Source organism: Phoxinus phoxinus, assembly GCF_949152265.1.
Source record: "Phoxinus phoxinus genome assembly, chromosome: 9".
Taxonomy (NCBI): domain Eukaryota; kingdom Metazoa; phylum Chordata; class Actinopteri; order Cypriniformes; family Leuciscidae; genus Phoxinus; species Phoxinus phoxinus.
In genome coordinates, this window is record NC_136884.1 from 11,686,462 (window position 1) to 11,713,211 (window position 26,750).

Consider the following 26,750-nt stretch of genomic DNA (forward strand, 5'->3'; position numbering starts at 1 on the left):
CCTGTTCCATGTGCTTCAAAGGAAACAATAGTAGAAACATTTGAGTATTACAGGAATTAGAACAGGGTGCGGTTATTTTTTATTATTATATTTTTTGTATTGTTTGAATGCATGCACATGATCTTTTTGCAAAACAAAGAATGCAGGATAAATTGCATGTTCCATAATGGCACTGTATTTTTTTTAGCAGCTATAATGAAGATGATAACATACAGCAATGTTTTTGATGAATACCAGCTTCATTTTAATGTATGACTTCGTAAATGTCAAGTAAGTCACCAATGCTTATTGGATCAAGGCCATTACTACCGGCCAAATTCATGTTTACAATGTACTGGTGATTCACAATATAAGGAAAGCTGGAATAAGGCACACCCAGAATCTGTGACAGGACAACCAAAATGCTAGGGAGGTCAGAGGTTGCTGACCACAAAAGTCATTCCACAGAGGGTGCTGCAAATGCTATGTTAGCATGAGTGTGGAGTCTGTTACACGTGAGTAAAGCCTTTGAGTCACAACCCGAGCAGAAGCGCTGAGCTCTGATGGTTTAGAGGTGAAGACGGATGTTTGTGCCGCAAACAAACAAAAATAGTATAGCGGACAGCGGTGCATGTGCCCTTGTATAAGGACATCATATGATGCATGAACAAATATCCAGAGAAGGGTGGACCTTTAGACACACACAAACACAAGGTTTTGTATAGCGAGTAGTGAGTTCACTGTATGTATAAAACATTACGTTTTCTGTTGTATTATGAGATCCAAATGGTGGGCGCGTGCTGTGATGGTAATTACAGATCTCTGCTCAGCTGCGGCGCAAACACTGGGCTATGTCACACTCCATCTGCGGTGTGCATTAGACTTCTGTGACCACAGAACAATTCATCCCATAACCACATATCAAAGTCCGCTCTGCCTAATGTAATGTGCATCAGAACTGCACAGTCGGTAGACTATCAGATTTTTTTTGTACTCTCATTTAGCTGACATGATAAGTAGTATTAATTAATCATTATCTTTTAATTATCTTTCTTCAGTGAAATGTAAAAGTTGTTGCTAAGTTGATCGGTTGCACACAATGTGTGTGTGTGTGTGTGTGTGTGTGTGTGTGTGTGTGTGTGTGTGTGTGTGTGTGTGTGTGTGTGTGTGTGTGTGTGTGTGTGTGTGTGTGTGTGTGTGTGTGTGTGTGTGTGTGTGTGTGTGTGTGTGTGTGTGTGTGGTCACTGCAGAATTCTCTTTACTCTAAAGATAAGAAAAACGTACAAGAAGAAATTCTGAGAGAGTAATTGAACATTTCTCCAGGTGAATTTGCTGATGTACGCAGAGATCGGTCTCGCTCTTTCACACACTCTCTCGCTTATATTCTCTGTTCTCGCTAAATTATCTTCATACTAACCGCCTTTTTTTTCCCAACAGAAGAGTTATTCACTCAAGAGATTGAGAAAGAGAGTGTTAGAGAGAATTAATTCCACAAAAAATGTCTCGGTGACCACACAAAACCATACACCCTCACTGTCAGCCTGTTGCAATGTTGTGTTTCAGTGTAAAAACAGATGACGGACAGGCTGATGCTTAAACAGTAGATACGGTAATGACAGACAGGCACTTTTATAATAGGAAATCTAAGACAGACAGACGCGTTCGTGACAGATAGACACTTCAGTGACAGACAGATGCTTTCTCTGCAGTGACACACATTACATGGCCATCTTCTGCGCCTGCTGCAATGACCGAAGAGCATGTTATCACAATACAGCAGACATACAGAGAGAGAGAGAGAGAGAGAGAGAGAGAGAGAGAGAGAGAGAGAGAGAGAGTGAGAGTTACCTCAATATAGAAATACAAAAGAAATCAAGTCAAGTCCCCATTAATTATATAGCGCTTTATACTATACAGATTGTTTCAATGCATTACAGTGTAAAAAAATGCTTTTCTGCTGTTGTTCAGCTGATGTCAGTTCAGGGTTGATTCAGATCCGTTGTAAAGGTCATCAATTATTAAATTAGTTAATATAAGTTATTCCAAAAAAAAATAATAACTATGCCATCGGTCAGCTTAGTTCAGTGTCAGTACAGCATCAGTACAGTCAGATCAATAATATTGTGGAGTAGTAAGTGTTCCCAACTAAGAAAGCCAGAGGCAACAGTCTACCAAACATTTGTTTTGTCTTCAAATAAAAAATTAAGAATGAAAAAAGCATTAACTATTCAAAAATAATATGACGTTAAATGATCAAGTGATTGAGTTGTTACTGTGACTATGGTGGTAGTAGGGCAAATTTCAATTTCAAAAGTCATTTTCTAGAAAATTTTCAATACAATTCAAGAACGTTTTCAATATTTCTCAATATTTGCTCTGAAATGGATTAGCCAATTTAACTAAAGTGAATTCAAAATGATTAATGTAAGAACTAAAACAGAGACTATAAAACACACACACACACACACACACGTGTATATGTGTGTGTGTGTATATGATATTTTGATATATATCACAGTATTGAATTATTACCGTTTTCATATATCATGGTATACACATTTGATACAACTACTGACATTAAAACAAATTTATTTGAACATAATTTTCGCTTAAAATAACGTAGACATTTAGAGCAATTACAAGTAGAGTACTTGCTCATCTGCATAAGCGCATTCACTGAGTGTGAAAATCTCTCGCACATGCAGGTCATTTATCTCTCACACACACACTAAATTACATCTTTAAACACACCACTGCCAAACCAAAAGCATAATTTGCTTGTTCCCGAGGGACTGCAGGAAATATTAGCATATACTAGTTCTGGAGATTTACCTCAAAATAAACACTTCCTCTACACAAATACACACATACACCCTTGAGTCAAGGCCCTTGTGGCATTACGAGTAATTACTGTATGTAGCAGTTTCGTTTCCGAGTGCCGAGTGGCTTAAAAAGAACACAATACACACATACGCAGCAAACACACGCATACACAGCACAAACAAACATATACACACTCTAATTACATCTATATTAGCAAGCCATTAGCCTTTTAAAGCAGTGGACAGTAAAGCTGCCCCGATGAACTCTTTGCCCACACACATAAGCACAGAAAGACCATGTGATGAGTCAGTTTGTGGTGAGGGATTCATGAAAGCAAACCCTGCTGAGATGCCAAGAAAGAACACTCACAAAGCACTAATACAGACCAAACAGATCAACTAAAACGCACGTGCACATGAACGACGCCTCAAATCGCGCAGCTTTTTAAAGAAAGGTGCGCTGTACGATTTTTGCCAGGCATATTCTTCGGGCTGCTTGGTAATGAATCTGTCCTGCTGAGGAATGGACTGTCACACCTGTACTTATATTAGAATCACAAACATGCAGCTACCCGTGTAATCGTTCTTTCCTCGTCACTGTCAGCACTTTGATGGATTCGCCACAGCCTCATTCTATCATGACAGAAAAAAAATCCAATTTTTCCTCTCATCTATACTGCTCCTATATGTTCTGATCTGGGATCTGTGGGGTTCATGCTATCTTCTTGTTTGTGGTCACAGGTGAGTGTCATCGGTCTGTTCTGGGATCCATCACATTCAATTTAGCATATAATAACAACACTAAAAACATCAGACCAAATTTTTCACTATGCACATGCACTACAAATTTTTGTCCACCCAAATGCTCACAAGAATTAGAGTTTCCCTCCACTAATATCACTAACTTTTAGATTTAAATTGCATATTATTTTTGGCTGTGGGGCTTTATTTGAATTATAATAAAGATTGTATAGACTCACACACCTCGTGTCATATGTTTTGCATGCAAACACATACAAACATATGGCAGATGAACACACACTGTGGGTATTATTCTGAGGCTAGTCTTGTGATTCAAACTCTGTATGTCCAGTGAAATGCTCAAATTTCTTGGTCCTCTTTTATGAGAATACAAGCAGCATTCATGTTAACATCATTCTTTCCACAGTCAATCAATGACCTTTATTATTTTTGTAACACTGTTATGGGAATGTGGGAAATCTAAAATGGTCTAAAAAAAGATTCAAATTGACATGCAATGTATAAATAAAATAAAATAAAACCTTTAAATATATATATATATATATAAAATATAGGCCTATAATAAAGTTATAAAATATTTTATAAAAATCTATATTTTTTAAATAAATAAAATATGTATTTTCTTTTTTTAAATAAAACTAAATAAAAAATAGCTAAATAAAAGCTAATAAGTTATAATAAATATAAAATAAGACAAAGGTCAGATTTTTACAGATTTTTTTGTAAACATGGATACTGTATATAGGAACATATGATACTATGTTTACTTTGCCAGGATACTATGTTTACTTTGCTAGGAGGATTTCATTAATTCGCTAAAGATCACCTTTGCAACAATTGGTTAAAGTAATATACAATGATTCCGAAAAACTGTTGATGCTTAGTTAAAAATTTTGTTATGCAATGCACTTCAAACATTTAAGTCTGGCTTTAGTGCCCAAATTCTTGAATACAACAGAGAAAGAAGAGAAAAAAAAATGTGTACAGACGCAGAACATCCCCAGAATGCATTTAATTGTGCACACTGTGAAGGAACAGCATTATATCACAGTGAATAAGCGCAAGGAGCAGGGTGAAGGACGCCTCACTTACACAGTCAAACTCAAATGCACAGATACTGAATGAACTCAAACCTCAGCTGAATAAACTCACAGATTAGTGTGAATGTGTTGGATGGTGGGGGATGGTTATTTAGATGACTTGCATTTCAGGGTCTCTTAATAAAAAAGTTTCCCATGCTATTTACAGCCTTTCCAGGCAGTCCAGCCTTTGAGTGCACCCAAAACACACACACACACTCACACACACACACACACACACACACACGGTATTTTCCATAGCAAGATAACTTTTTACTATTCAGTTTTTAGATTAGATTTAGGTTTTTTTATTCACTTGCATATTAATTTTAGCTGCATTTTTTTTAGCTGAAATTAATTTGAGTCAATTTAGGACTTTGGGACTTGTTTATTTTAGTTGTCAAGACAACATCTAATATTTATATTGGACTTTTTTTAATTCTTGAAACTCAACAATGGTAACATTGCATATTTTTTAATAAAAACATCCATACGGTCATCTTCTATGAGTAAAATCTCCACCTAGAGCTGTTGGTTTCTGCTTGTTCCTTAAATCCATCCGCTCCCGCCCTTCAATACAAAACAAATCTGCACTAAAGGAACATAATTCACCCACTCTTTCTGTCCCTCCTTTTTTCTTGCACACCCTCAAAGTTTTAGACCGGATTATAGGAGGATCATTATGATATTAGAGTCATGTTTGGGTGTTCATAAGGTCCCAAACAACCTTTACAAAGACCTTTTGAGGTCCAAATTCCAATTCCAATTCAAACAAAAGAAGACAGATTACACCTTGTGGTCAAATATTTGTTCGAGTGAACATGGCCCCAACTTGAAGTTCAATCAACGGCATGAGTGTTCAAACAACCGACAAATGGAGTCACAACTGGCGGTCACAACCGGCCCTCTGTTGTTGCGTGTGTAACCAGCAAGGACTAAAGAAAATGGGGAACAGCTTTTAGGAGCAACAAACAGCAATCCACACATAAATGAACACAGAGACAGTCTGAGGGTGGTGTAGCCTACTGTATAGTTTTAGTATCGATGCAATATGATGGTATCATGAGGTTAAGTGAGTGTTTCACAGAGCCATTTGCAGCTCCGCTTTAAGGGGCCTTTTACTGCGTCAGCCCTGCGGGAAAACACGCACTCAAACGCTGCGACCGAAACGACACTCAAGTGACACTCGCACGCGTTTCGCTCTGGATTTCACAATGACTCATCGTTTAAATGACTACAGCACACAATAGCCGAGTTGTGTGTCCATTATGCAGTGCCAGGTGAGTGACAGCTAAAAGGGTCAGTGGGTTTAATTAAAGACTGGATGAACAGACAGGTGCTCTTATGAAAATGAAAACAGGGTCTTAATCATCACCGTGTCCTCTGCTCTCATTCTCGCTTTCTCAAAACCTGCTTTTCTCTCGTCACGCAGTCACACACATATGTGCAAAAGGTTTGGGGTACTGTAATAAGGATGTTTTATTTGTTCGATTTTTTTAAATAAATATTTTTTTTTTTCCTTCAGCATGTATGCAATAATTGACAATTTAAAGATATAAATAATCGTACAAAAAATTATTTTCTTTTGAAAGAATCCTGAGAGAGAAAAAAAAAAACTAAATCACGGCGTCACAACATAAATCATATTAAGCAGCACATATTAACATTGATAATAACAAGAAATGTTTCTTGAACACCAAATAAGCATATTATTATGATTTCTGAAGGATCATGTGACACTAAAGACTGGAGTAATGATTCTGAAAATTCAGCTTTGAAAATCGAAAAATGAAAACTGTTCATTTAAATACATTTTCATAAAATGAATAAAGTAAAAAGAAAGTAACATGAATAAAGTAATCATCCTCACAGAGTAGGGCCCCTGTACTAGAGTATGGGGCCTTCTATAGCCGTATGTAATCAAATGTAATCATAATACAACAATGTAAGTTTAGGGACACCTGTGTATGGTTGAGGCCCTCTGTTACATGCTGGCCAGTACATAGAAAACAAACCAGGACCAATGTATTGCTCTAGATGGTATTGGTAGAGGTAGGGTGTCACTGTTTGGGGCCTTTGTAAGTCCTGGTATTTGTCAGTATGTACTACTATTTACACAAGTTTTATTTCAAAATTCATAAGGCAGCGCATATACAAACTGCATTCTCAGCTTTGCCACAAGGAGTGCTAGTGAGCATTTCACCACTTTTCTTTTTACTTTATGACATATGACAACATGTGTCACTATTCTTTTCCATTCACGGCAGAGCAACAGTTCAACATTAAAGGCTCCTTGAGTTCAGTGGTTTGTTAGCAGCAACGTAAGAATGTAGTAAACATAATGGATTGCAAACTCGTACTCGCGTCATCCTGCTTTCCTAACACTAACAGCGAAGATGATGGCAAATGCTTTCTAGCTTTCCTGAGGAACAATGGCTCAATTGATTTATTGAAGGAATTCTAGCTTGTTTCTTCACTCTGTAGCGGCCTCTTTATACTTGTGAATGAGTTTTTGAGGAGCATAAGAAGTATTGATGAAACGTCCCCGATCGTTCGCATCACATATACTAACAGCCACATATTTCAATAGCTCATTCACCTCCCTTAATCAAACACACATCAGACAGATAGAGAAAGCGAAGGAGAGAGAGGGAGGAAGAGACAAAGAGAGTGAAGAGAGAGATAGAAAGCAGGAAAGATAGAGGGATTGGCCACATGCCCAGAGGAAAATCCATACCACTCTGTTATTGGGCATATAATTGGTTTCCTCTCTCTCTCTCTCTCTCTCTCTCTCTCTCTCTCTCTCTCTCTCTCTCTCTCTCTCTCTCTCTCTCTCTCTCTCTCTCTCTCTCTTCTCTCTCTCTCTCTCTCTATCTACCTCTCTCTCTCTCTCTCTCTCTCTCTCTCTCTCTCTCTCTCTCTCTCTCTCTACCCATCCCCCAATTTAGGCAGAGTGCAAATCTCTAGAATTTCAAATCATGACAGTAAGTGAATTTGTGAATTCATGTACTTGTGTGTACATGCGTGTGAGTGTTTGTCAACATAACACTTTATTTCAGGCTCTTTATAGGGGCCATAAAAGACAATGTAGTGTAGACAATACATGAAGCTCACAAGCTAAACCTAAAGCGGGTCATTCATGACTGTGAAATAACATTATTAGTCATTAGCCAATCATAACAGAGGTAATTTGCATATAGAAGTCTTAAAGGTACAGTGGCAAAAAAAACCTTTTGATTCTTAAGTTCACAGAGCTTAAGAATCATCATCATCAGTAAAATGATTTCGTAAACAAAAATGTTTTTTGGTGCAATAAACCTTGACAAAAGAAAGTCACATTTCATGGGTAAAAAGGGTCCATTGTCAACATCTATTGTCAGTATGAAACACAGATCACACAGATGTAACTTTCAAAATAAACCTTTAAGCAAATCAGATTTCTTTTAGTCAACGTGTCGAATCCTGTGAAATTTGCATGGGGATTTTTTTGTTTTTCCACATGGAAAAATATATACTTTCATAAAATGCCAGAAAAAAGTATAATATGTCCCATTTAATAGCATAAAAAACATCTATTGGCTTACCACTGCAAGACCAAGATCAATCATTTCCATCTTCCATCTCTGTGTGTGTGTGTGTGTGTGTGTGTGTGTGTGTGTGTGTGTGTGTGTGTGTGTGTGTGTGTGTGTGTGTGTGTGTGTGTGTGTGTGTGTGTGTGTGTGTGTGGCTTCAAAGACAGGCTCTATAAGCTGTTAACAGTGTCTACCACAAGAGTTCAATACAGTTCAATAGTTCAATTCAACAGTGCAGAATATGTCTGCATGAAATAATCCAACACACACTCTGTAAATGAATGTGTGTGGGTGCAGTACTGTGTAAAGAACTGGATGGCAAACACAGCTATACTGACAGTGAGATGGAAAAGCACGAGTACATTAAGTATAAATGAGAGACATGCTTCCATCACGGATTCACATCCTTTTCTTTTGACCTTTGACCTCTGAGGGAGCTCAAAACATTTATTTTAGGGATAAATCAGTTGAAATAATCTAAAATAAAATCCATGATTTCTGAATTAATGAATCAAATATATCAATATTGCCCCCAAAATAAGATCATTCAAAGACATGGTGGATAAGTGACTGAATAAATATTACATAAAGAATAAGTCAATATATTGTGTGGTGTGTGTATAAACAATCTCAACCTTGCTCAATCATAAATAAAAAAACAATGAGTTTAAAATAAAAGTACATCACAATTGTGTTTGTTCATTCCATGTCAAAATATGATTTCAGCAGCAGTGATTCCTCTCAGACAGAAGCAGTCTGGGTTTTACCCGGGGGGTCTCTCTCTATGCGAAGTGTGTGTATCTGAGCTTTAGTCTGACAGAGGAGCTCCCAGCTAAATCATCCAGAATCCTGTCTGGGAATACTCTTTTAGAGCATCCACCTCTCTTTTACAAAAGACACGCACGCCCTACACTTCCAGCTGTGCCCTATTTCAGGGATCACAGCTCTGGCCCGCTGAGTCAGCAAAGGTTGTCTTCCTCTCAACCACACACAAAGAGAAAAACACTGCTAGTCCTCTCCATTGGCGGGTCATGACCCCAAAAAATGGCCTGAAGGTCTATTAGGACTACAGGGACAGATAGCTAAATGCACAAACAAATGCAACTAACCACATAATATTGCACGTATAGAGCATATTACTGGACCTATTTCAGTTCAAGGGGATAGTATAAAATGTATATTGCATGAAAAATTGTAATATTTAATAATATTATATATAAATAAATAATAAAAGATGTATATAAATATTACAAAAATAATCTATTTCAGTGAGGCACCACTGATCTATAATAAGTGGGATGCACCAATATAAAAATTCTGACAATAAGCCAATAATTATGTTCATGTTATGCCTGATACCAATAAATGAACAATATTACAATTCTGTAATAATTTAAGTTTTAAAATAAAACTTCAATACGGAAATTAATCATTTTAAATGATACAATTCAAATTAAACATCATCAACAATATATAATATACAGTAAGAAAAGTATATATAAATTTTTAGATTTGCTAAAGATTAAATTATTAGTGTTTTAATGATTAGCTATATGAGTATTAGATTATGTCATAGGCTCTCTAAATGTAAACAACTAATAATAAAAAAATAAGCTGGGACAGTACAATACTCAATATCGACAATATCCAAGGTTAATCGATAAATTAAACAATAAATATCTAGTATCATCTGATAACGATAATATTATTTATATATTGTGTATCCCTAATACATTTAAATGTTAAATGATATTTGTGTTTACTTTTGTACTTTTTTTAAAACAAATATGGTGCTGGTTTGTAGTCGCCGCTTGATGCTCAATGTAAATTGGGTCTTAAAGCAAAACCATCTGAGATCCACTGATCATATACTGAAGTTAGTTTTATCTAGACACTACACAGATAGTAGGTTTTGACAGAGTGAGTTTTTCTTCTCTTTCATTCTATCCCTGGGTCATTTCTCATTCTCTCAGTGGTGATGTTTGTGTGATGAAAACAGATGAACACAGGTTTGTACGAAGTTTCTTTCCCTCTATCTCTCTCGTGTAGTTTTTCTTGTTCAATATGCCACTGAACCTCTATGAAATTGCACTTCGATGTGCTTAAAATTAATGGGGCTGAGAGAAAAAAAAGAAGAGCACTGAAAAATGAAATAGTCTTCATTTTTCATTGTGCTCTGAGGGTCATAAATATTTCACAATGTTTAAAAAGAGTCATTTCTCTTCTGCTACTCACGTCTGAATGAAACACGGGGAAATCAGCCGATTGTTTCATAAAGTCACAGATAGTCTTACCTCTGAGACTAAGATAGGTCACAGATAACTTCACGAACACCGACATAATAGTACAATCTATATGGCGGGTGACTCATGCTAAAACATGAGAAATCAATAATGTGATTTATTTAAATTTTCACTGGGGATGCATGTGTGGCCGTCGTCAGTGGTTATGATAATTACTTTGAGTGTGTGTGGGTCCAATGCCATTATACAGTATATTCGCTCTTTTCTACACTCGACTACATCAGCGAAAGCCGTATCGATGAACAAGCAACTATAGGAGAGAGAGAATCAGCATTTAACTTCTGAACACACACGTGAACACAGACAGACACAAAGCTACAGAGAAACCAGTGCACAACACATGGTGTTAACCTCATGAGAGAGAGAGAGAGAGAGAGAGGGCATGTTTCGGAATTGCATACTACCATACTAATTTGACTATTTCAGCATTATTAAATATAGTATTTATACTGTGCACAGTTTGCAGATTTTGTATGCATAGAATACCCATATGACCTGCTACTACATTTGCCAAAACGTGCAACGCCTTCAATATGACCTTCCATTTACAGTGTGACGAATCAACCAGACCAGCAATATCCACCGTGACTCTTAACATCTCATTCTTTACTCACTATGTGATCAGACTGTAAGGTTTGAACTCTACAACACCCTTTTAACACTATGACATGTGTGTGTCAAAATACTTAAGAATTTCTCTCCTGGGAGTTCGAAAAAGATTGCAGGCCATTTTTCTAGAGAGTCTCGTTTGGGGAACGTTCAGTGTTTCATTTTCCAGGTTACGTAACACCATCCGGCCTATCAGTTGATGCTTGATTTATCGTTGTGCAAATGTTGTATGTTATTATTTAAGAGAGACTTGAGTCAGGTTCAAAACCTGTGTTGCCATGCTATTTGTTTTTACAAAAAAAACCCTGATTATTTATAAGTGGACTGAATAGTTTACTTATATGAATACTTTTTTTAAATTGACAATACTGTATTATGCACAAAAAAATAGGTTACATAAACTTTCTGAATTAATTATGCTGCGTAATGAGGTCATAAGACATGTAGCATAGGCCTACTACTGTTTGAACTTTATTGTTGCATACTGCATTCTGTTTCACATACTATTTTTTAAATTAGGCAGTATACAGTGTAGACTGTACGTGAAGTAAGCAATAGGCTTGTCTTCATTTCGAATACAGCCAGAGAAATTTTGAGATTCAGATTGTGTGTGACTGGTTAAGAATGGCTCATTTGTTTCAAATGGCCTGGGAGATTAGTCTTCTGTGCTCTATATGAACCTACTGAAGCTTACAACACACACACACACACACACACTAATGGACGTAAAAGGTGCACTAACTTGAATGTGTGTCTTTGATATGTGAGTGCAGGTCATATAGTTTATATGTCTATATTCACTGCTCATTACAATAGTAAATAATTATGATTTACTGAGATTTACAGCAAATAATCATAACCACACTGACCAACCACACATTCCCATCAATACTACAACTCATAGACATTTCTGTAACCCAATCAAGGCAGTGTAAAAACAGAGGAGAAGTAAAGTCATATATCACTCACTAGCAGGTCTGAGCACTCTCACAAATCACACAACATTCAGATTTTCCCATGAGTCTCTGTTCCCTTATTGGTAATCACTGACAAATAGCACAAGCACCAGCTATGACCTTGCAGTAAATGCCAGTCTCCAGATACGGACCCAAAAACAAACGCACAGACAAGTATAGGCAGGAATTTAACCAGGAAATAAGTCTTGAGTATACTTGGACACAGAATCAAAGGCTCAAAGCTATTTCTTTTATTTATAAAATGTAAAATATTTTTTGTAATCATTTTTAATAAAATAATATTTTATTACAATATGTTGATATCATCTTAATATATTAAAATATTTCCTATGTCTATATATTTTCGCTGGTTTATGAAAAGATGAGTTACTTTCTAAAATGAGTTAAATACAATAAAATAAAAATCGTAACTGTCATTCCCACAATTGCTTCACAGACACATTTTTTTTTTCACTTTTAATGTGATTACTGATGAGATCTTTGTGAGTTTAAAGGTTCAAAAGCCAAATGTCACTAACACTAACAACTCACATCAGAATTCAAACACAGCTCATTTTATTACACATTTCTTCTCACGGGTATACAGATGAAAATGTTGAGCATGTTGCAGATGTGTGTGTACAATATGTGACTTTGTATGGCGTGAGGAAATACAGTTGAGGATTCAGTGTATCACTGGTCTGCTAAAACACTGAATATATAGGGAATGTCCTGTGCTATTCTAGTCTCTACTACTTCTGACGCAATAACATTTCCCATCACACAGATGATCTGAGAGAGTTAGACATCTGTCTTTCCCGTAGGCAGAATTTGGTGGAACTGGGAGAAGTCGACATTTATAAGTTCTTTTTTTAAAATAAACATTTCCACACATGTAAATACATTTGTGAGAACTATCCCAACATCCTGTGATTTCTATATTGAGCCATCATTATCAGCATGTGTGTGTGACTGTGCTGGACCAGCTCATCTGGAAGGAAATAGCATCATGGGATATTGCGGTAACCCTGGACTGTCATTTTACACGCACAACACATCATCATCACTATCACTAGGACATCCTCTGGCTGTGCACAAACACTGGACAACGATCAAGGCTGCGTAATGTACACAGGACGAGCTCTGAAGCAGAGATGTACATCCGTTTAAACATATGACTCTGCAAACCTTCAGGACACACATATCCCGAGAGCATGACCAGCTGCTAATGTCGAGCTCAATGCTAATTGGGTTACACCAGTAAGCTGGTGTTAACTCCGCTTTAAGTGGATTTTACTCAGGGACTGAAACATTCTTCTGTCAGACTTTCCAATTCACTTCATATACACAACATAATAAATATATGGGTGTTATTTAATTCAGAATATAGTTCCCAGTATGTATACGGTTAGGAGATGACTGTGTCTCATGTGGCCTTGTTATTTGTACACGCTCTGACTATACAAATCACAACATGTAAAAAGGAAAATGTTGGTGTTATTTTGTCACTTATTGGGAGCAGTATGCTAGCTGGAGCCATTTACCTCCAGTCTTTGTGCTAAGCTAGGCTAGCGGTGGGTGCGTCAGACAGAGTTACGGCACACACGGAGAGGAGAAGGGTGGACTTTAACTCTGGGGGATACGGTGAATAAGCTAAAGTCCCAAAAAGCCAGTGTGTTCCTTTAACAAAGCAAAATATACCGTATATATATGTTAATATCTAAGTACCGCCTGGTTTGGAATCATTGTAATATAATGTGAATATGGGGGACAATATGTTGAATTGACATGTAAATAATTTCTTTAGCGAAAAATAAGCTTTATTTTCTTTATGCAATATATATCTTTAATTTTTTTGTTCTTTTGATTTTGGGTTGAAATGTAGTCATTTCATAATGAGACTCAACCAGAAAAGGCTTCCAAGAACATATGTGTGTTTATATATCAAGAAAAAGATGAGAAAGGAGTGACAGAGTGTGAGGGAGGAATAGAGTAATTGAGCTCTCTTGGCACCCGTTGTCTTTCTCTTCTGTTTGGCAGGCAGTGCTGACCAGGCCTCTAATGGGACTGTAAACTGAGTCTTAGCTTCAATCAGGAGGGAGAGGAGAGAGAGAGAAGCTGATCGATGCTACAGTGGAAGCCCTGCAACCAATAGCATTGAGATCCCAACTGAAAAGAGAGAGGGGTAAGAAAGGAAGAGGGGAAAGAAGAGAAGAATTAAAAGATAAGATGGGGGATTTGTAAAAGACAAGCGACAAAAAGGAGGTGAGGGACTTTCTCTAAACCAAGTCTTGCTGCCTGGCTGAAGGACTAAATTAGACACATCTTGTGGGGTCTTGAAAAGTGTAATGTGTTCTCACACATACTTCTCCAGATGGAGGGTCAAAGGTCAGTGTAACCATACTTTCTTGCTCTTTATAAAACACTAAAAACAACCTTACATAAATACATGAGTTTGTTAATGAGATCCTGTGATGTCAGATATGCCATGTATGTATGTTACACTCAGGAGCGGGATATTTACTAAATATTTTCATGGAACATGATCTTTACTTAATATCCTAATGATTTTTGGCATAAAAGAAAAATCGATAATTTTGACCCATACAATGTATTGTTGGCTATTGCCACAAATAGCCGTGCGACTTCTGACTGGTTTTGTGATCCAAGGGTCACATTTGTGAAGTTAGTGGCACTTAAATCAGTCTAATATTGGGTTGTTATGTCCAGTTTCAGAGGAACAGTAATATTTTCAACCCAAATCTCCATGAAGCCTGCTAATCCAGTGGTCACATGTCTGATCATGTGATTGAGAACTTTTCCAGGGGGAAATACAAGCTATCTGATCCCTAATGCCAGGAGGACACTCATCTAAACAGAACTGTGATGGCCATTCATCAGCACAGAAAGCGCCAGGCCATAAGCTACGCTAAGCTAAAGGATGAGGGCCTGAGAGGTTGATTTATGACAGCTTTTCAAACAAAAGGCAAGCATGCTCCGAGGAGTAGAACAATCCCTGGCAGGAGCATTACACAGAGCCTAAGCTGATCACGGCCACGCTAGCACAGATGCGTTTGTGTTAGCCTTAAAACTTCTCGCCACAGCTCGGAGAAACAGCTAAACTGATCAGGGAACAGGAGCGAAGCTCTTTTAACCTGTGAAAAGTATTGAGACTGTGAATGATCTTTGAAACAAATGTGTTAACTGGGTAACTTACATGTAACGCTTGTTACGTCCTCTGCTAAAAAGAGTGTTTTAAATGATGGCTCTCATTATGCAATACTGTTATAACGCTCTTTTAATCTGTGAAAAGTGTTGAAGGAGTAAATAATGTGTTAACTGGATATAACATGTACCGTGTTACGACCCCTGCTGAAAAGTTAATACCCATAATGTATTGTTATATGATGAAGCTGTTTTAAACTGTGAAAACCATTAAGACTGATTAATGGTTGTTGGATCCAATTTATTAACAGAATAACGTGTTAGTACATGTAACGTGTTACGTCCCACGCTGAAAATAGTATGTTTTGAATGATGGTTCTCATCATGCAGGATTATTTATTGCTATTATGAAGCTCCTTCAGCTCTCTGAATGATGTATGCAACGGATGTGTTGACGGGATCATGTGTTACATGTAACGTGTTGCGTCGTCTGCTGAAAAGAGTGTGTTTTAGAAGCAGTGCTGTTATAAAGCTCTTTCAACCTCAGAAAAGTGCTGAGACTGTGAATGATGTTTGCAACAAACGTGTTAACAGGATACCATGTTACATGTAATGCGTGTAATGGCCCCTGATGAAAAGAGTGTGTTTTGGATGATGATTCCCATGATGTTATGCTGGTGTCTCCACCAGACTTCTTAACTACAGAAAGAACATGCCGGTTTGCTATAGCTTCAGCAAGTTTTACTGGCGTATAGCATGCTTATTATTTATATTTGCATACTATTCTGTTTATTTACTTCATGACAAATGCAACTGAAACAGCATCCTTCCTGTGCATGTCAATATTGAGGTTAAAAGTGAAGAAAAAACATCTTCCTGATCTGCTCTATTCACAGAAGAACATTGCTAGCATGTTAAAGGGTTAGTTCACCCAAAAATGAAAATAATGTCATTAATGACTCACCCTCATGTCGTTCTAAGCCCGTAAGACCTCCGTTCATCTTCGGAACACAGTTTAAGATATTTTAGATTTAGTCCGAGAGCTTTCTGTCCCTCCATTGAAACTGTATATACAGTATACTGGCCATGTCCATAAAGGTAATAAAAAGATCATCAAAGTAGTCCATGTGACATCAGTGGGTTAGTTAGAAGTTTTTGAAGCATCGAAAATACTTTTTGGTCCAAAAATAAAACAAAATAAGACTTTATTCCGCATTGTATTCTCTCCCGGGTCTGTTGTGAATCTGCGTTCAGGACTCCGCAGTGATGCTGCTGACGGAAGACGCTGATGACGTGTTATCTGGTGCGCCCGAGCTTCGTTTACAGTCTGAGGGAGACGCACGCTATATTCAAGCTATTCTACATTGTTTGCGTGGATATCATTTTTTTTAATGGTGCGTAAATGTGCATGTCGCGGATGAGACACTTTTACAGCGTGCGTTTCCCTCAGACTGTAAACGAAGCTCGGGCGCACCAGAAATACACGTCATCAGTGTCTTACGCCATCAGCGTAACTGTGAAGGATTGACAACAGACCCGGGAGAGAATACAATGCGGAATAAAGTCTTATTTTGTGTTATTTTTGGACCAAAAAGTATTTTCGATGCTTCAAAAACTTCTAACTAACCCACTGATGTCACATGGACTACTTTGATGATCTTTTTATTACCTTTATGGACATGGCCAGTATACTGTATATACAGTTTCAATGGAGGGACAGAAAGCTCTCGGACTAAATCTAAAATATCTTAAACTGTGTTCCGAAGATGAACGGAGGTCTTACGGGCTTAGAACGACATGAGGGTGAGTCATTAATGACATTATTTTCATTTTTGGGTGAACTAACCCTTTAATGACACAAATAAACACGTTACTTTCCATAAAATTCTATGTTCAGATGGCACGTCTTCGCATTTTCCTCTTATCTGATGCAAATTGCACACAAAAATTACAAGAGCTTTCTGAAATTTGCATATCATTTACATTTATTAATTTAGAGTAGCCTAGTAGACGTTTTTATCCAAAGCAACTTACAAATGAAGAATTGCAAATGAAGAATTGTACTTGAATGGGACTGCCTGACCAACTTCCTGAATTAAAAGTAGAAAGATTTATCAGTCCACTACAGTGTTATTTTAGTATTATCTAAGTATTTTTTTTTATATTTTGAGTTTTATTTTTCTTATTTTTCAATTTATTAATTTATTTATTTGTATTATTCAATTTAAATTGTAATTTTGTTTTGTGCTTTTGTCATTTAAATGATTTTCTATTTAGCTTTAATATATTATTTCAGTTTCAGTTGTAGTAATTTTAGCACTTCAGTATATATTTATTTTATTTCAGTTAGTTGACAAGGCAACATTTAACTTTCATTGAAGTTTTTTGTTTTAGTTTAAGCTTTTCATCTAATATTTATATTTTATTTTATGTCAGAATTATCCCAGTAAGTGAAGTTTTAGTTTGACTGAACAGTAACAACACTGGTCCACTGGGAAACAAAGTTGTATTACATGGCACAGGGTTGCTACAATGAAAGCTTTTGAGGAAGAACTAACCAGTAGATTTTCAGGATTTTTGACACTGATTCTTTGAAAGGTATTCAATAGCGCGCACACACACATATAAACAAACATTTATGCTAGATGCGATTAATCACGATTAATCGATTTGACAGCACTACTGTGAAATAATTATTTATTTATTTTTGACGGACAAAAACTCTATCAACATGCTACTGTCACCTGAGCTGTCTGTGCAAACAATTGCGGAGGTTATTGCGGTATTATTTAATTTAGCTGTACAACTTTATTGCATACTGGTCCATTTTCGTGGTATAGCCTATCGCATTTCAGATTTATGCTAAACATCGCATAAAAAGGTAATAAAACATGGCTTGCCAATTTACATGACAGTCACGAGGCTGTACTTAGCCAGAATAAGACACAAGATGGACCATGTCAATAAGTCTGACTCGATGAGGCTAGTTTGCAACTGACTGGTTCCCATGCGGAGTCATTATGCAAAGTGAAACTTTTACGGAAAGGGTCATTTTCTTACGTGATTTATGCACGCTCACGCTCAAGAGAGCACTTAGAAGCAGACAGAATGTGTCTCAGACAAACCTACTCGACACTCCTAGCACACACAGAACACGCCATTCCCCACAAATCTGACCTTTGACCCCAATACGCCACCCCTACCTCCCCCGTCTACTCGTCTCTTAATGAATAGTGATATGTAAACGTCCTCTTCCCTCTTTCTCTCTATCTGAGAAACACTCCTCCACACTAGCAGACCAGAAGGTTTGGTAGCGGTCCATGTTTTTAGTAAGCGGCTCTGACAGTGAAGTGTGCAGGGCTCAGTATGGTGCGCTCGATGGCACTGCAGTCTGTGTCGCTCAGCGGTCTGTTTCTGTGCCTGATAAGACGGGGGATAATGGTCCTGAATGTTTATTTTGATAAACCGCAGGGACATGCCGAATCGGTGACTGCCCCTGACCAGCCGAGACAGAAAACAGATGCTAACTGCTTTCTTCATAGTATTAGCAAGTAGGGAAGTGTCGTTGACTCGTAAGGTAACCAAGATTTAGGGGCAGTGTCTTAATTAGTGGACTGTGCTTTAGCTGGTTAACCACTTTGTAAAGTAAAACACTCAGAAAAATTGCTTTTTAAGCCCATCCCCCCTCACATTTTTTAACATCATGCCACAAGTGTTAAAACTAGAATATCGGTCTATGTTAATCAAGTTTAGTGGTGTGTGTCTTTCACGTCCTTCCTTACGGTTATTTTATGTTTTATGATGCATTTATTTTGAGAGAAAAAAAATCATGAAAACAATGTATATTTATTATACATCTCTTAGAATATCTCTGCGAAGTGAGTATGACTGTGACGGAAACTATAGCTGTGTTTTAAATCCTCGCTGCCTACATAGGGAGCTTCCTTGTAACTGATTTAAAGTGCTCTCAGGGGTCCTCAGCAAGCTTAACATTAAATTAATAAATTATTATTAAAACAATCAATCTCTAATCTAAATCGAAATGTTAAAAACACATCAAATATGTAAACTTAAATATTATTATTATTATTCTCACCTTTTCCACCTTGTTGAACTGCACGCTGGGATTGCCTTTTAATGAAGAGTACATGCAATGCTGCCTATGTTAGATGCCAACATTATTAAAGTCCCCATGAAATCGAAATTGACGTTTTTTAGCTTTTAGAATGAATATGTTAGCCTTACTGTTATCTATATGCTATGGTGTGCTCCAAAACAATGACAAAATTTGCATTTAGAAGATATAAGCGTTCAAATCTTACAGTCTCTCACTTCTGCCAATATGGATCAATGATTTTGATGATTTGATCACTCTGCACTTCAGCTTCTCATCAGATATTCGGTCCAATCAAAAGCTCTCTAGAATCTAGAGCGTCCCGCCCCCTACATTACAAATGACACAGAAGCTGTGGCTAAACTTGGTCACTTGTTCACACATTTACTATTTTCAATTCAGGGAACGATTCAGACACGCGATTAGTATAATACGAACTGCCGCAGCGTGTATACAATCTTCCACGGTCCAGAGACACGACAGCACATATGCGTGAGTTGGCGCAGTCCACAAAATGTATCAGACCCATTTGAATTCTGAACAGAATGCTATTTTAAAGCGATATGAAGGAGATTAGGAGGAAACTGTGGCTTTAACAAGCTTAACGGCTCTGTGGAGCTATGATATAAACTAAACGCGATTGGCTATCGCCCTGTCTTCCTGCTTCAGTGAAATTACGTCAACGCATTGAATGATGCTGTGCATTTCAAGGGACTTCAGTGGGCCTTTAAGATAAGCTAAAGCTACCTTTTGGAACACCCTTCACACCAGGAGTGTGTCTGCAAAGCATGATCGACGTGTTCAATGACCACTCAAATTAGACAACAAGGCAATCAGCAAAGTGACTGGTAGCCAAGTGGATCTCGTTTCCCATAACCAACGTCATCATCACAATATCCATGATGCTGAATCAATGCCAGTAAGTGACGCTTTATCCATGCTATCAAGACAGAAAATGGAAAAAATAGCTTTCAGGCTTAAAAATATATCCAACTACTACCTTACAAGCCCGATTCCTGACTCAGAGACAAATAATTGCTATGCGTTTTATTTAATCATTCTCATATTAAGTAATAGGCGTATGAATGTAGTATCATTTGAAATCATGTGTTTCTAAGTGCAGTGCTGCCTAATGCAGCATTCACACGTTGTCATTATTGATGGGCTAATCCATTAGCACTATGAGGGCACAAAACATTGATCATACAGCAGTGAGTCCCGTCCCCCTTGCAACAGAGTATGTGTGTGTCGGAGGTCAGAGGTCAAAGCCACAAGCCCATGTCATTGGAACATGCTTTACTTGTATGCCTATTATCAACATAGAAATGAGCAGCCTGGGGCGTTTCCAAGATGACCGCTGTGAAAACTGAGTTGCCTTACAGGGACATTGACAGCATGGATAGAATATCTGAATGACCTACTACTAGCACACAACAGAAAACACTGCACAGAATACTGTATCTCACAGTGCAATGCTCATTATCAACAATGCGTAATGAAATAAAAGTAATCACAGCAGGGATTTTGACATCTGCCAAAAGATAATGTGTTTTATAGCCTATATAATTAGGGGATGCACTGATATTAAAATTCTGGTTGATAACAATAAACTTATAATTCATTTCATATTACATTTTAGTCATTTGATATTTGTCATATTAATTTGTTAAATTTCAAGATATTAAAAAAATAAAAAAATAAAGCCAGTCACTTTGAATGCTGCAAGTGAATTGAGACATCACAACATTATAATGTATTTTATAAAAATGTATATTCATTTTGAGATTTTCTCAAATTTATATTAAACAGCAATATTAAAGATTAACTTTAAATGAGCGTTAGTTGATGGCAAATGTAATCTAAATGTAAAAAATAGGAGAACTTAGCATATACAATTAAATATCCAATCATTAATTCATACTGATCAAAACAACAGACATGGTACCGATATGTGCATCCCTAAAACTAACTTTTATTTTTTTTTACAAATATAAACAATTTAATTTAAAGCTGCAGTCTGTAGTTTGTCCTCTTTGTCGCCATCTCTGTTCGAAATCTGCAATTGCAGTTATTCGCAGAATTATCACAGCGCGGATGAATCCAATGCTTTGAGGAGAATGTGCGGCTGTCAGTCGCCGCGCCGGTGCGGACACTGTCATTCGGAATCACAGATTCTACTTTTTGGAAGTATGACCAACATAAGAATTTTCACACGAAAAGTGTCATCTGAACAAGTAACATCCACTGTTTTGACCAACTAAGGGTAGAAAAGCATTGCAGTAAATCGCGCTGATTAAATCTAAAGATCGCTTATCATATCACGCCAAACCGTGCAAATTGTTAATGTTCACAACATCAGCATTAGGTGACTACATTTAATGCCCCTCCGATATTTATCCTTGTTTTCGCATGGGCCCGGTTGCAGTCTCTTTTTTTCTGTAGCCACTCCGAAATCCGAAGTCTTTTGCGTTTTACAACGGGTGAATCTCCAGTTGTCACTACCGTTTTGAATCGAGCTTAAGGCAAGCAGATAGTTTTGAACACTGGCTGGTTATGTACTTGCTCAAAAATTTATTTTGGATATTTTTTAACCCCAAAAAGTTACGAACTGCAGCTTAATTTAATAACAATATATATATATATTTATATATATTATTATTATTATTTTATTCACATATTCACTTTAATACGGTCATGTGAATTTCTATCATTTAAAAAAATCTATTCCATTCTGAATATAATAACATCTCAACTTCTTCAAGTGACCTTTGACCTGTCATAGAGCCGTCCTCATTTTCAGATAAGGCCATGTGAATCCTCCCCGGGCGATGCCCGTCTAACTGTGACACTGCAGAGCTCTCAGCAAGATCACGGCACAACTTCCAGCGCTATGGACAGATGGACAGAGCCAGACCCCGCGCTGTACCACACTGTCCCGTTCCTCCGGCCAATAGTCCTGGCCCAATAAGAGAAAAACACAAACACACTTCCCACCATCCAACCCCAAAAAACCATAAGGATCCACCACAAAATATGCCTTCTGCGCCCTAAATCAGAGGAGCGGCGAGATTATGTCAGCCGTTTCGCTGGAAAAATGCCGATTAGCAGGGACAGGGAGAGGGATCTTTTGTCCCGGCATTGATCGTACCCGCTGTTTTAACCAGGCCTGAGCCCGGGTGGCACACTTCTCTGCTCGATCGGCCTCTCTCGCTCACAAGCTCACACAGACGCGAACAAGCATGTCGTTCCCAGGTGCCCTTCCCCCCATCTCTGCCTGGCCATTCCCCAAGCATACGTTTCCTTCTCTCTGCTCCACACTTGTCATTTTACATACAGATGTGAAGATAGATGTGAAGGTAACATGTTCCCGGGATCATAGAGAACCTTAAACACATACATGAACTGCTGATAAAACACATCACAGAGGGATGCAACACACACAAGCTATACTGGAGAAATCACTCATTGCTAACAATACAGAGAGTTAACATTCGTTCTGAAAGAAAGAAATTAAGGTTTTTTGTCCATTTATGAGGCTTCATTAAACCTCCATTAACCAACTGGTTATAAATAACAGCATTCAACAAATTCCACATAACGCTAATGAGATTGTCCAGTAAAAATAAATAAACAAATAATACATTTTATAAATAAGTAAGAAAATAATATGTTTTATTTATTTTATTTTTAGCCCCCAGAAACAATCCACTCCTTTGTTCTCAAAGATATTTTTATAATGAAAACCCTGATCATTTATCTCTTGAAAATGTTACCCACCCACGTCATTATTTTGTATAATAAATGTTTCATTCATAAACAAAAATGGTTTAAATCTCCATTGTGCTTTCCATTATTCCTTCTTGAATTAAACTCTCTGTCATCTCATGCTTTATGAGTTTATGTAAAGATGTGATTAATTTAAAAACAGTTTTTATTCTATTTGTTTATTTGTTGTTATTTGAGATATGAATATGATTCCCCTGTTATGTACTGCAACAAAAAAGGATAATAAAAAAATAATAAAGATTTTTGTCCATATAATGAAAGACAATGGGGTCCGAAATTGGTCACTGCATCATTGAATGGGCTTTTTTGTGTGTTGTCTTCATTTGTGATCCAACGGAGAAAGTCAGGTTTGGAATGACGTGAGGGCAAGTAAACAGAATGTCAGAATGTACATTTTTGGGAGAATTATCCCTCTACATATCTATTTAGTCTCAAAAGTTTATCCTAAAATGTTTTAGGAGACATAAAAATAAGACATGCAAGGCAGGGCTGTCGTTCTAATTTTCATTGGGCCTGGGACAACTTTTTTGGGCTTCACCACTCTTCAACCTGGCCCAATAATGCTATATCAGAAAGGACTGGTGGGCCCCCCTCATCATGTTCTCATCCCGTTCCCCCTCTCTGGCACAGAGCTATGAAATGAATGTGGACAGTATAGCCCAGATCATTTTGGGAAATATTTATTGAGAAATGCTCGGGTTAAAGGGACAGGTCAATGAACTAGAAAATGGAACATGTTGCCATCATTTCCTCGCCCTCGTATTGTTCCAAAGACTTTCTTGGGACATAAAAGAAGACATTTTGAAGAATGTTGGTAACCAGTTTGAAAAAAAAAGAAAAAAAGGAACAGTTTTGGTAATACTTTCATCTATAATATCATCTTTTTATGTTCCACAGAAGAAAGTCATACCGGTTTGGAACAACATGAGAGAGTAAATAATGACAGAATTCTCATTTTTGAGTGAACTATCCCCTTTAATACCATAATCTCGGGCTTTTGATTGCAGACTTTGCTGTCTTGGCAAATCCAAGTTGGAGGCGATCTCTTCTGAAACTCCAGAGGAGACACATAAGATTTTTTTCCTCAGAATTAAAGTCTATTAGTGTTTATTAAGAGGACAAACAACAGCACTCGTTGTAAGCTACTTGACATTAATGTGAACAGTTTATGGAAAAGTTGTGGATTTATAAACTGCTTTAATTTGAATCAGATATGTGAATGGCATATCAAAATTTGAGATATGCAGCGCAAAAGAACACTGAGTTACAGACGTTGAAACAAAATATGTGTCTCAACAGTCTCCCAGCCATATATCCCGACACACACAGTGTATGAGGGGCGCAGTGGGTCGGGGATGCCTAGAGTGGGTGTGTGTGATGTATTGCATTGCTCAAGCAACTGCAATCGCTCTGTCTTTATTGATAAACAGCACAGAACCGGTGGGCTCCCGGAAACCCCTTTTATCCGACGGCACACAGAAATAAACTTGTCCGCTACGGTCTGTTTCATACCTGAGTAACCCGGGCAGAGGTATGGAGCCAGAGCCCGAGCCCAGCAATCCTTTCTTCCCACTCAACAGCTTCTCCACCAGCCCCACATTCCCGGTCCGCGCCGCCTCCAGCAGCTCCTGCTCCTTCCCCATCCCGGACACAAGTTTAATCCACGAGAACAAAAACAATCCGGACTGAACGGCGAGGTTTCCTATTAGTATTTCTGCAGCATGTTACCGACAAACAGACGCTCCGCCGTGCGCTGCTGTATGAATAAAGCCGCTAGTCCATACCGGAGCTCAATGATGGAATGATGCACCGGATATTTAGTAACGCGGTCCCGGTGCAGCTGAGCTGAACGGGAGGATGAAGGTCCTCCAGACGGGCTGGTTGCCTGGAGACGAGGGTTAAATCACACTCACCAGCAGCAGTTCTGTCCGTGCGCTCTCGGTCACCGTACACACGCTGTTCTCTCTCTCGCTCTCTCTCTCTCTATGTGTGTGTGTGCGCGCGCGCGCAGTTGTACCGACAGCAGGGCGGCCCAGCATCAGTGTTTTCTCTCTTTCGGCTTCCTATATGGCAGTCTTTCGTTACGAGAGGAGAGAGCTGCTCTGGCTGGGCGTGTAGTCAATGAAACACTGTTACTGTAACCTTGTTTTGAGTTCATTGGTACACGAGAAGATATCATATCATATTTAAGGAACGTTTACACACTGTACTGTGGTGGAGACATGGCAATACCACTAATGATAATGTACCATGATATGATACAGCAAGGTAACTATGGTAGATGTTTTTCTTTTCTTGCAAGGTAACTTTCTATTTGGGGACAAACAATCAAGAATTAACTATTTATTCAACACATGAACAAGAATATGGACATGGAATAGAATATGGTATTTGACATGTAAACATGTTTAATTAATAATAATAATAAATTCTATTTGAAATTAGCATTTCTCATACTCAAAAATTAAGCCAATATTGCAGCTTGTATAAACTGAAACAAACTAACTGCTGGGATTCCTAGCAAACACAACATTCCCCCTAATATTAGTACTTTGCTCTAGTTGGTTATTATTTGGGGAACCAAATAATAATGTTCTATAGAAACTTTATTTGTAGGTTTCATTTTACAAGCATAAAATAATGTTCACGGAATGTTCCGGAAACCAACAATTGTTGGCTTAATACATATACATGAACCAGATTGCAATCTAATTAAACACCTAATACCTTGATCAATAAAAATACTATAGTCCCTCAATTTGGTAATCATTCAGTACAATGGTAAACACTAAATTGCCATTAAATTCACAATCCAATTCCATAATTTTTCCAACCACCACTGTGCTTTTTTATAAGAGCTTTTATATTTCTGAGCTACAATATTGAAATACTGAATGAACACAGATTACAGGTTTTCTCAGGGTGTTGTTTACTTCACTAACATCTCCAAAGCATTACTCCCTGTGCCGTTCAGCTGTGAAGTCTTGAAGAGAGGGAAAAAACAGTGCTAAATACTGGAAGAGGAACACAAGAAATAAAAGAGATGATTTGGTGTGTGTTTGAGAGCGAGAGAGAGAGAGAGAGAGGCAGCTGCAGGCCCACTGGGTGTTGGACAGAATCATTTCGACTTTGCCAAGAAACAGAAACAACCGGATCTTATGAGGCAGTTGTGTGCAAGCGCTCTCCATTACTCACACAAAAACAAGCGGGTGTTCAGTGTCTATTTAGTTTCGAACTCCAGGAATAAACTCCTCCATAGAGCAGCAAACAGAGCAGTATTCATCTGCCTTAATAGGCAATGCATAAAGTGGGAGCACACACACACACACACACTTGTAGGCCTGGCTTTGCAATTCATGAGAGTACCACATGAGATTGAGGTTGTATGAAGGTGAAGCCAAACCAAACTGAGATTACACGGACGGAAAGACCTTTTTTTGGAAACCCAGGGGAAAAGTGACCTTTTAAGTAGCACCTAGCAAACGTGACTCATCGCTCAAAAAGTCAGAAGTCGAAGTAGAAGTCAAACCATTGTGGAAGTAAAAGCATGATACACAGTCTAGCTCCCATTTCATCACTTTAGAAATCGCACTAGTTACTGGA

The 26,750-nt window shown here is 37.8% G+C and overlaps 1 protein-coding gene across 5 annotated transcripts in view; it reads right to left on the reverse strand.

Moving 5' to 3' along the window:
- The window catches only part of anks1b (ankyrin repeat and sterile alpha motif domain containing 1B), a 153,333-nt gene extending 128,117 nt beyond the window's left edge, over nucleotides 1–25,216 (reverse strand). For 4 of the 5 annotated variants that reach the window (XM_079624186.1, XM_079624188.1, XM_079624185.1 and 1 more), the window contains exon 1: nucleotides 24,660–25,128. In XM_079624186.1, coding sequence (XP_079480312.1) covers nucleotides 24,660–24,790 — 131 coding nt within the window. In that variant the 5' untranslated portion in view covers nucleotides 24,791–25,128. Of the gene's footprint in view, nucleotides 1–24,659 lie in introns of all 5 variants that reach the window. The other variant, XM_079624187.1, reaches the window with a different exon arrangement.
- Between the last annotated feature and the right edge of the window lie 1,534 nt (nucleotides 25,217–26,750).